This window comes from Rhinatrema bivittatum, chromosome 14 (genome assembly GCF_901001135.1).
Source record: "Rhinatrema bivittatum chromosome 14, aRhiBiv1.1, whole genome shotgun sequence".
NCBI lineage: Eukaryota > Metazoa > Chordata > Amphibia > Gymnophiona > Rhinatrematidae > Rhinatrema > Rhinatrema bivittatum.
This window is the reverse complement of record NC_042628.1, coordinates 40729947-40742292: the sequence shown is the minus strand read 5'-3', so window position 1 is coordinate 40742292 and position 12346 is coordinate 40729947. Positions and strand designations below refer to the sequence as shown.

General features: G+C 43.7%; 1 protein-coding gene across 1 annotated transcript in view; it reads left to right on the top strand.

The window, feature by feature from the left end:
* Positions 1 to 12346, top strand: part of RAB40C (RAB40C, member RAS oncogene family) — a 141100-nt gene that overhangs the window by 41328 nt on the left and 87426 nt on the right. Inside the window, exon 3 of the mRNA XM_029576618.1 lies at positions 12129 to 12189. Coding sequence (XP_029432478.1) covers positions 12129 to 12189 — 61 coding nt within the window. The remainder of the gene's footprint in view (positions 1 to 12128; positions 12190 to 12346) is intronic.

Here is a 12346-nt window from a genome sequence, read left to right as displayed (position 1 = left end):
CTGGAGTTGACGCACCATGCACTGGAGACAGTGCTCCATGTGTCACCAACACTGCAGTATGAGCAAAAAAGGATGTGTCATGTGCCACAGATGACACACTTATTATTGACAAACGCTTTGCACCTGCCACTACACACACACATCAATCTCATCTAAGAGAAGTAGACAAGAACATGACAAGGGAGAGGCTTCTTTTTCCCTGCCTGTACCAGTAACTGAGGTGCCACCCTCATTAATATCTGGATCCTCTGACGAGGATAACTACCTAGAGGTCATGGATCTCAGGTCTACACTTTCGGTAACAGCAACTTCTTCCCGGGGACCCCCATCCCCAAGCAATATACTTGCTGCAGCGATCCCTCCTCCATGACTGCCACAAGGGGTACATTACCCCTATCTAGTACCTACTTAGTTGTCAACAACACCCCATAGTCCTTCTCAGACTACCAACCTCTGCCAACAGGACCTTAGACTACCTACACCTCACCCAGTCCTCTTAATCTTACAAGTGATACATGCACTGCTACTGGATCAACACAATGTCGTAGGAAAACATATCCCACCTTTTACTAGTCGCAATCTCAGTAGGCGGTGGATCAGAACACTAACATCATGAGAAACTTTTTTTCTCCTCACTGTTTACGCAAGCTCCACATCCATTATTTCCTCCAGTGTACCCGATCCGACCAATGGAACTGGAATCATAACAATCGGTAGCTCCTACCTGGCCTGCCACAGGATCATCTGGGGATAACAGGGATGAACACCCACCCCCATTTCTATCCTCTTGGGAGGTTTCACCAGTACCCTTTCCTAGGCCGGAAAGTCCTATACCACCACCTCCTGAGAATTCTCAAGTAAGCTCGATGGGAATACCATCAGACCTGCTAGAGGAACCACCAAATCATTCCTCCCCACTAGAGGCTTTAATTTATTTCCGTTTCATCGAGAAAATCGGTATTACTCTGAAGGTGAATTTTCAAAAAGAACCACACCCTCGAGCAGATGTTATGGGTCTTTTAAAATTTCTAGATGTACCGAGTGAGCCTACAATGCTCCCAACTCATCCCTTACTTCAGAAATCTCTCATGAAGTTTTGGGAAACACCTTCCTTGGGAACCATCACTGGCTGCAAATTGGATCTTACGTTTCGCCTACAGAAAACTATGGGATATGGAATTGTGCAGCTCCCACGGTTTCATAGTGGTTGAATCAGCCATGAAGAGAGCAAAGAAATCTAGGCTCCATTCAAACTCTCCCCTAGGCAAAGCCCATACGTTGTTGGATGACTTTGGGAAGACAATCTTCCAAGGTTCCAGGGTCCAGCAACACCAATTTTGTATCATCTGCAAATTTGATTATCTCACTCATCGTATTTCTTTCCAGATCATTTATAAATGTGTTGAAAAGTAAGGGTCCCAATACAGATCCCTGAGGCACTCCACTGCCCACTCCCTTCCTTCCACTGAGAAAATTGTCCATTTAATCCTACTCTCTGTTTCCTGTCTTTTAGCCAGTTTGCAATCTTCGAAAGGACATCACCACCTATCCCATGACATTTTACTTTTCCTAGAAGTCTCTCATGAGGAACTTTGTCAAATGCCTTCTGAAAATCCAAGTATACTACATCTACCAGTTCACCTTTATCCACATGTTTATTAACTCCTTCAAAAAAGTGAAGCAGATTTGTGAGGCAAGACTTGCCTTGGGTAAAGCCATGCTGACTTTGTTCCATTAAACCATGTCTTTCTATATGTTCTGTGATTTTGATGTTTAGAACATTTTCCACTATTTTTCCTGGCACTGAAGTCAGGCTAACCGGTCTGTAGTTTCCCGGATCGCCCCTGGAGCCCTTTTTAAATATTGGGGTTACGTTTGCTATCCTTCAGTCTTCAGGTACAATGGATGATTTTAATGATAGGTTACAAATTTTTACTAATAGGTCTGAAATTTCATTTTTTAGTTCCTTCAGAACTCTGGGGTGTATACCATCCAGTCCAGGTAATTTACTAGTTTTCAATTTGTCAATCAGGCCTACCACATCTTCTAGGTTCACCGTGATTTGATTCAGTCCATCTGAGTCATTGCCCATGAAAACCTTCTCCAGTACAGGAACCTCCCCAACATCCTCTTCAGTAAACACTGAAGCAAAGAAATCATTTAATCTTTCCTTGATGGCCTTATCTTCTCTAAGTGCCCCTTTAACCCCTCTATCATCTAACGGTCCAACTGACTCCCTCACAGGCTTTCTGCTTCGGATATATTTAAAGTTTTTACTGTGAGTTTTTGCCTCTATGGCCAACTTCTTTTCAAATTCTCTCTTAGCCTGTCTTATCAACGTCTTACATTTAACCTGCCAACATTTATGTATTATCATATTTTCTTCTGTTGGATCCTTCTTCCAATTTTTGAATGAAGATCTTTTGACTAAAATAGCTTCTTTCATCTCCCCTTTTAACCATGCCGGTAATCGTTTTGCCTTCTTTCCACCTTTCTTAATGTGTGGAATACATCTGGACTGTGCTTCTAGAATGGTATTTTTTAACAATGACCATGCCTCTTGCACATTTTTTACTTTTGTAGCTGCTCCTTTCAGTTTTTTTCTAACAATTTTTCTCATTTTATCAAAGTTTCCCTTTTGAAAGTTAAGCACGAGAGTCGTGGATTTGCACACTGTTCCTCTTCCAGTCATTAAATAAATTTGATCATATTATGATCACTATTGCCAAGCGGCCTCACCACCGTTACCTCTCTCACCAAGTCCTGTGCTCCACTGAGAATTAGATCTAAAATTGCTCCCTCTCTCGTCGGTTCCTGAACCAATTGCTCCATAAAGCTATCATTTATTCCATCCAGGAACGTTATCTCTCTACCGTGTCCCGATGATACATTTACCCAGTCAGTATTGGGGTAATTGAAGTCTCCCATTATTACCGCACTACCAATTTGGTTAGCTTCCCTAATTTCTCTTAGCATTTCACTATCTGTCTCACCATCTTGACCAGGTGGATGGTAGTATACTCCTATCACTATAGTCTTCCCCGACACAGAAGGTATTTCTACCCATAAAGATTCAATTTTGCATTTAGTCTCATGCAGGATGTTTATCCTGTTGGACTCTATGCCATCCCGGACATAAAGCGCCACACCGCCTCCCGGGTGCTCCTCTGTCATTGCGATATAATTTGTACCCCGGTATAGCACTGTCCCATTGGTTATCCTCCTTCCATCATGTCTCTGAGATGCCAATTAAGTCTATGTCATCATTCACTGCTATACATTCTAATTCTCCCATCTTACTTCCTAGACTTCTGGCATTAGCATACAAACATTTCAAAGTTTGTTTTTTGTTTGTATTTTCATTCTGCTTTTTAATTGATAGGGATAAGTTAGAATTTTTTAGCTCAAGTGAGTTTTTAGTTACAGGCACTTGGACTACTTTTCTTATTATTGGAACCTCACTTTCAGGATGCCCTAATTCTAATGCATCATTAGTATCCTTTGACGATACCTCTCTCCAAACCATGCGCTGCTGAGCGACTGTCTGCTTTCCCCTTTGTTCTAGTTTAAAAGCTGCTCTATCTCCTTTTTAAAGGTTAGCGCCAGCTGTCTGGTTCCACCCTGGTTAAGTTGGAGCCCATCCCTTTGGAAGAGACTCCCCCTTCACCAAAAGGTTCCCCAGTTCCTAACAAAACTGAATCCCTCTTCCTTGCACCATCGTCTCATCCACGCATTGAGACTCCAGAGCTCTGCCTGCCTCTGGTGACCTGCACGTGGAACAGGGAGCATTTCAGAGAATGCTACCCTGGAGGTTCTGGATTTAAGCTTTCTACCTAAGAGCCTAAATTTGGCTTCCAGAACCTCCCTCCCACATTTTCCTATGTCGTTGGTGCCCACATGTACCACGACAGCCGGCTCCTCCCCAGCACTAACTAAAATCCTATCTAGGTGACCCGTGAGATCCGCCACCTTCGCACCAGGTAGGCATGTTACCAGGCAATCCTCCCACCCAGCTATCTACATTCCTAATAATCGAATCACCAACTATGACGGCCGACCTAACCCTTCCCCCCTGGGCAGTAGGTCTTGGGGAGATATCCTCAGTGCGAAAGGACAATGCATCACCTGGAGAGCAGGTCCTTGCTACAGGATCCTTTCCTGCTGCACCCGGTTGATGCTCTCCAGTCATGAGACCTTCTTCCTCCAAGGCAGCACCAGGGCTGCGAGTCTGAAGTTGGGACTTGGCTACTATGTCCCTGAAGGTCTCATCTATATACCTCTCTGTCTGCCTCAGCTCCTCCAGGTCTGCCACTCTAGCCTCCAGAGATTGGACTCGTTCTCTGAGAGCCAGGAGCTCTTTGCATCGCATGCACATGTACAACTTCTCACCGGTGGGTAAAAAATCATACATGTGATACCCGATGCAAAAGACTGGGAAGCCCCCCTCTTGCTGCCGGACTGCTGCCTTCATCTCAGTTTTGATCAGTTCCTAGTTACGTTTTAGGATGCTATGGGAGTAGGAATGTGTCTAACATCCTTTAAATGTATTAGTGAATTAACTATATGTCTGGTAGTGGCCTACCGGGGTCTGATCAAACTCTCAAAGTTTTTGTTGGGTTTTTTTTTTTTTTTGTGAAAGTGGCACCTGCCTATAAATTAAAGGATGAGTTAGGGGTGGGTGGACAGGGAAATCCAAACAGTCTAACTTCAGTTAGTCAGCCAGAGTGACTCACTGCTCTCTTGATTAACAAATGTTGGTACCTGTTCAAACCAAATCACATTACCTCAACACCTTTCCAAGGTGAGTAGCTGAGCTGAACTTTTCAACCTTTTTACTTAGGTATACACTGCTCCTAGCTTATTTCTAGCTTCTGGCTACTTTTTTTTTTTTTTGGGGTGGGGGGGGGGTGTTGTGTGTTTTTTGTTTTAAATACAAACACTCAGTTCTGCTTAGTAGCTGACTTACAGACTTTTAAAAATAAACACACTACCTACTGCTTACTAGCTGCCTTATTGACTGACTATTTAAAAATACAGTCTAACTTGTTTATTCACTGCCTTACTGACTATTAAAAGCACAAACACACTAAATAATATTCCCAAATAGTTAACTTTGCCCCAATACTTTAAAAAAAAAAGACAATGTCCCAAGCAAAATCTTACTGATTCCTTTCAGCCACCAGCAAGGTGATCCTCTCCTCTCAGTGCTCCCACTGAGTAGTGGGAGGCACTGAGTTATTGATGTTTTTTTTTTTTTTTTAATTTAAGCGGTTGTCCAATATAACACCCAGGTCTCTCACTTGGGCTGTGGAGATTGGGGGGAGGTTGAAGAGAGGGGGTTTGTTGTCGTCCAGCGAGATGAGGAGCTCGGTTTTGGCCGTGTTGAGGACTAGATTGAGGCTGGAAAGGAGGAGGTTGATGGAGTCCAGGCAGATGTTCCAGAAGGTGAGGGTTTTGGAGATGGATTCTGTGATCGGGATGAGGGTTTGTACGTCATTGGCGTATATAAAATGGGTTAACTTTAAATTAGTGAGGAGTTGGCAGAGGAGTAGGAGATAAATGTTGGAGAGTAGGTGATAGTGATGATCCTTGAGGGACTCCGAGCAAAGAGCTGATGGGGTGATATTCTTTGTTTCCTATTCTAACCTTGTAGTTTCTGTTACTTAAGAAGGACTTAAACCAACTAAGGGCTGTTCCTGAAATGCCGATGTCCGAGAGGCGGTTGATAAGGATTGCGAGGTTCATGGTATCAAATGCAGCGGAGATGTCAAGCAAAGCCAGTAGAAACGGTTGTCCTTTGTCTAATCCCATGAGGATGCAGTCCGTGAGAGAGATTAGGAGGGATTCGGTGTTTAGTCCTTTACGGAAACCAAACGGAGCGGGGAAGAGTATATTATGATCATCTAGGTAGTCTGATAGTTGGGTGTTCACCAGTTTCTCCATGAGTTTAGCGATAAATGGGAGGTTGGCGATGGGTCGAAAGTTGGCAAGGTTAGTGGGGTCCAGATTTGGTTTCTTTAGTAGTGGTTTAAGGGAGGCAAGTTTCAGCTTATCGGGAACTGATCCTTGGGAAAGGGCGCAGTTTATAATGTCCGCCAGTGGTTTGGAGATGGTTTTAGCAGTAGCTTAGTGGGGATGAGGTCAGACGGGTGAGCAGAGGGTTTCATGTTCTTGAGGATGGATTCAATTTCGAGGGAAGAAGTGGGTTCAAATGACTCCAAGTTTGCTTTCTGGTTGCTGGATGAGGAGTAAGGGGGAGGTGGAGGGATATTGGAGGAGATAAGCGGTGATAAGAGATTGGAGATTTTTTTTTTCTCAAAGAAAGCTGCCAGTTCGGTAGCTTTAGTTTGTGATTGGTCGTCAGGGATAGAGGGTTGGGAGGACTTCATGAGAACAGAGCTTTCGCATCATAGAAGAAGTCGTGAATTTTGCGGGAGTAGAAATCTTTTTGTACGAAGAATGATTGCTCTGTATTTATGCATGGAGGCTTTGTATGCAATTTGAGCCGCTTGGGAGGCTTCCCTGCGCTATTTGAATTCTTTGCGTCGTAACTCTTGTTTCAAGTTCTTCAGTTCAAGGTTTTTTATTATTAAGGGCAGGGTTTAATTCTTTCGTTGACATAGGGCATATTTTGTTAGTTACGGCGTTGGTGATGTCAAGCCAGGATGCAAGGGCCGAGTCTGCATCAGAGAAGTTTAGGTTTTGAAGTTCCGTCGACAGGTGAGAGGAAAGGTCATCTATGGAGCAGGGTTTTCTGAAGTGTATGGTTGTTTAGAGATGGTGGTGGTGGGGTTTTCTTTTATTGCAAGTTTAGTGGTGATCGAGTGGTCTAACCACGGGACTGGGGTGGAGAGATAGTGAGGCCAGAGTTTATGAAGGTAAGGTCCAGGGTCTGTCCTGCTTTGTGGATGGGACTGTTAATAATTTGCTTAAAACCCAAGGCCTTAATGGTGGACAGGAAAGCTTTGCAGGTGGGGGAAGGAGGAATCGTGTCAACGTGGAGGTTGAAGTCTCCCATGATGGTAGCTGGAGAGTCCGTATTAATGTGTTTGGCTATGAGTTCAATGAGAGGAGATGGATCTGAGACTGGTCGCCCTGGGGGGGGGGAGTAGATTAAGCAGATTTGAAGATGGTTCAATTTGATGGTTCGATTTGTAAAGTAAGTTGGGATTAAAGGTATTATAGAAATCGGATTAAATGCATATACACCCATCAGAGCCTTGCACAAGCTCTTCCTCCCATAATGATGTTCCTTCTGCCATATTAACAATTTTGTACGCATTATTCTCTTCCCAACCCTTATAAGCAACTCCTTTGTTCTATTAATGCACCATGGCGTTGAGGTTCATGAGCTTTATGTTCAGGGGGGCTTCACACATGAAAAAATGGACAACTTTTGTATGGAACAGCAGAGAGGCTTTGAAACACTGCAGTTGCAGCTTTAGCATTTGTCAGCACTCAGTTGGCCAGTTAGTTCCTGGCTTTCTCTGAGAATAAACAGGATGGCAGTCCTAATACATAGGTGGCATCATCACGTGGAGCCTGGCATGGAAATTTTGATTTCATAGTTCCTAGAAACTTTGAGCATGCCTGTCTGGGCATGTGCAGCATGCTATACTACCATGAGTCCATATGAGAGGTTCATTTAGTTTCACCTTTGCTGTGAAGCCCACTGTTCACAGGTCTTCGTGAAGCCCACTTCGTGAAGCCCACTGTTCACAGGTCACGCATATCCAGCATAGCGCTCTGCTTCAAAGGCAGGGGAGAAGAAAAACTGATACTTCACGCATATCCAGCATAGCTCTCTGCTTCAACGGCAGGGTAGAAGAAAAACTGATACTTCACGCATATCCAGCATAGCTCCCTGCTTCAACGGCAGGGGAGAAGAAAAACTGATACTTCACGCATATCCAGCATAGCTCTCTGCTTCAACGGCAGGGGAGAAGAAAAAAGGATTCGCACTCACAAAGCGGGGAGTAGCTGGCTTGTTACGGCGGTTACTACCCCAAACCAAATAAGCCTGATACTTCACTTTCAATGCATTTCCAGCATAGCTCTCTGCTTTAACGGCAGGGGAGAAGAAAAACTGATACTTCATGCATATCCAGCATAGCTCCCTGCTTCAACGGCAGGGGAGAAGAAAAACAACCAATAAGGGCTGAATAACATAGTCTGGGTAAAACAAATAAGCATGGGTGTAGCTTGCTTATTGCGGCGGTTACTTCCCCTACTACCCCTAACTAATCAAGCTTGATATTTCACTTGGATGCAGCTCCATCACTGCTCTCTACATTAATGGTGGGGGTGGAAGGGAAATAGAACCAAAGAGCTAAGAGAAACAGATAAGTATGAGAAAAAATGTGTGAAGCTTGCTGGGCAGACTGGATGGGCCGTTTGGTCTTCTTCTGCCGTCATTTCTATGTTTCGTCTTCACTGCTGTTAGGGAGCAGTTTGCTTCCAAAAAGTCCAGGATTTGGTCTGTGGTGCCCGCAATCTTCTTTTTTTTTTCTTCTCCCTTTAGTCACATAAGTAGTTTATTCAGTTGTTTTTTTTTGTTTGTTTGTTTTCTTTATCCGTGGCTGCCTGGTGTATCAGAGTGGCACCAGTTGTGGTTTTCATTTAGACTGAATCATTTGATTTCGCTCTGTTAATTTTTTGGCGGATGCCTCCGAAAGAGAAAAAGCTTTGACAGTTGCCCCTGGGCAAAAGATTCATGTCTGGTAGATGTGTCCTCTGTCTGGGGGCTGACTAGGACATCTAGGAATGTTTCCCTGTTTGCAACTATGACCCTCTAGAGGGCATCATTTCTACTTGACCTCATGGAAAAGTACTTTGGCATTTGTAAGTCCAGCCCATCTGTATCAACATTGGAGGCATTGAGCTTGAAGGACTCAGGAGCTACATTGACCGCTGGCGATGCATTGACATTGAAAGGGCATCAGTCCTCCTCAACATCAAACACCAGATAGATCAGAGGGGGGGGGGGGGGGTGGAAACCATTGTCTTGTCTCCTCCCAACCAAAGAAAGCAAGAGATTCACCTTCTTCGATTCCAGCATCAACGGAGCTTTGATAACATGCATCAGGTAATGGCCAAGAAGCATTGGCATCGGTCTCCGTTGAAGGGCAATGCTTGAGAGCAGGGACATTCTGGTGGCAGCCTTGCATCCCCCAAAGCATTCCCACAATGAGAATCATGTCTGTCTCAAAAGGTCAAGGTGTTAGCCACGAATACGCCTCTGGTATCCCAGGTCTCTGAGAGTAAGCAACAAGAAATCTACTTTTTGGGTTCTGCTGTATACTTGTGACTTTAACTGGTCATTGTTAGAGACAAGATGAGCTCATTGGATTTTGTTCTGATCTTCAGTTTTTATGAACTGATGACTAGACCCAATATAGGACCGCACTGAGTGGACTCCCCTTTCATGTTCCATGTAGAATTATTTTGTCCTAATTATTTGGTAAGAGATGTCCATTAATGTTCCTAAGGCAGATGAAATGCTCTAACTACTGGGAAGGGAGGAGTTGCAGGATGTTAATAGTGTTAAATCAGTTATGCATCAGGGTATATCTGTGTTAGTTGTCTGAACTGCAAAATCAAACTGAAATTGGCCCACCAATGTGCATGTTTTTCTAAATAATATATTTATCATTTATAGTCTGGCTTTCTCAGTGGTGGTTTTTAGGGTGGATTACGTTATTAAAATATCATAATAGTGCAGCAAAACCAGCATCTGTTTTTCCACATGGTATATATTGCAGCTATCATATCTGGCATGCGAGTTTTGTTGTACATGAAGTGTTGCAGTTGTGCAGTGTATCAGGAAAGGAGAATTAGGGCTGTCTTAGAATGATGCACAGCATCAAGGTGTAGAGCAGGAGTAGGAATGTAACTTAGAGGCTGAAAATTGTACCAAGCCAAAAAAAAAGCAAAAAAAAAAAAGTTTTAAGTAACAGCACTAGGACTAGATTTAATTCTTTTAAGATCTTGTAAGTAAATGCTTACTTAAGAATTAGGAATTCTATTCCATCTTTGCGATTTGCCTGCCACTCTTCTTAAGAAGACTTCCCTTGGTGCCTCCTACCTCCCAGCATCTTGCCTTTATATTGGTTTGCTAGCCTCTTATGCTGCAGATGCCTGTTCTGTATGTCAGGCCAGTGGTTCCTGTGCCGTAGCTTGAGGCTCATTTGAAAGAGCAGTGGTGGTCATCTTTCTGACAGAGGAGATTTTTAGAAAGGGGCCATGGGAATGCATTTGGGTCTGAAGTCTGACTGCAGCCATTTTTTTTAGGTCTCCCACAATTGTAGAAACTTTTTTTCCCGTTGATAGCAGGGCTGAATTAGCCATGCTGTCATGAGATCTGTCAGTCTCAGGTCTGGGAGGTGTTAAAAACAGACACATTCTGCTACGACAAACAGAAGTTACGGCTACATTCTGTTCCTAAAGCTCACCAAGTCAGAGCAGTAGCAGCCTCCTTGGCACACCTTAAAAATGTACAACCCATAGACATTTGCAAGGCAGCTACATGGTCATCGCTCCATACTTTCACATCTCACTACTGCCTTGATCAACAAGCAGCCACTGATGCGAAGATAGGGCACGCAATCTTGCAATCTCTATCCTCCTCTTCACGGTGACTGCCACACTATTAATGATCACGTCCAAACATATAGATCATAAACAACGTGATCGGGAGCTTGGGACTCCCATGACAGCATGGCTAATTCAGCCCTGCTATCAACGGGAAAAGCAAGTTTGTTTACCGTTATCGGTGTTTCCGTATAGAGCAAGATGAATTAGCCATGCTGAACCGCCCTCCTCCCTGGCAGTTGCCGTCTCTTCGGCTATACTACTGCTTAATCACAGACTGAGGAGAATCAGTTACTTTCCTGCGCGGGAACACATGCACAGCTGCAGAGACCTAAAATCTAATCTCTGCTTGGAAAAGCTCCGCCTCCCAGACCTGATTGACAGATCCATCCGACGGTTGCGATGGGCTGAAAAGTTCCCGCATTCGATAAGCCTGCTGTTTCTGGGCTCTCTGAGACATTCTGGCACAGAATTCACAGGCTTGTAGATCGTGATCTGGCCCCAGGCATCGGTAACAGCGGTCACGGCCATCCGTGACTGACATTACCTTGCCGCAGGTACAGGGTTTAAACCCCGATTTCTTAGACATTTTTAGAAGAAATAAGAAAAACACTGAGAAGTCAGCTCCGCGTGCGATCTCTTGAGCACAGGAATGTGATTGTTGCTGTGGTAGCCCCTACCAGCCATAGAGTTAAACTGGGCAATAGTTTCACAAGGAGCTGGGAGGGTTCCTTACACAGTATAGACCTGCTGTCTAGGGTGGAAGGCTAAATGAGGGGAAACACGAGGACAGTAAAAGAAATGCTTAAAAAGCATTTACTTTTAAGGGCCTGCACATCCCAGTAAACAGCCCCTGAATTGGGCAATATTGTTAAGGACGTGAAATGAAGTCTGCAGCTTTCAGAGATTCTCTGGGGATAGGGAAATACCTACAGTACCTGAATGTAATCCACTTTGAAGCGCTGAAAAAAGTGCAAAAATGCGGAATATAAATCTAAATAAATAAATTTGGTTGCTGCTGACGAGTTGCCTCCTTTGGGATCAGTGACCTGGACTTTTGGACACTGGCTGGAGATACTGGTAGTTAGTAAGTTGTCTCCTGCCTTCTGAGAGAGGAGAATTGGAAACTCTTTCAGGTTTTTCATTTTTTTGAAATCATTTTATATATTTTAATTGTATTTTGTACAAATTTTATTACTCTATTTTTTTTGAATTGCATATTGTATTGAAATTTTGCAAGCTGCTTTGTGTTCACTAAGGAAAAAGGTAGAGTAGAAGACTAAGAATAGATAGACAATAGAAGCTTTAACCCTGCTGGTTCTCTCGCCTGACTTCAGTCCTTCATCTGTGCAATTGCAGTTGTCTGCTGTGATAAGTTAGGATTTCTCAAGCAGCAAGAATAAATATGAAACAGCAAAGATCCCCTTTATCTTGTAGATTTATGGAAACATGTAAAACTAGGTATAATGCATAACAGATAAAGTATCTGTATGTTATAATCCCTGATTCAGTCCAATTTTATTTTTTGTTTATTGCAGGGATTGACTACAAGACCACCACAATCCTTCTGGACGGTAGACGGGTTAAACTGGAGCTCTGGTGAGTTGTGTTTGGCAGCAGGTCTTAAGGCTGAGGGTGCAACGACATGATGGTGGGTCACCTGTAAAAATTCTACTGCTTTCATATCCCAGTATTTAAGCCAGAACCCTGTGTTTGCGCCTTTTGACTCTGAAGCAAAAGTATGGCCTTCCTATGT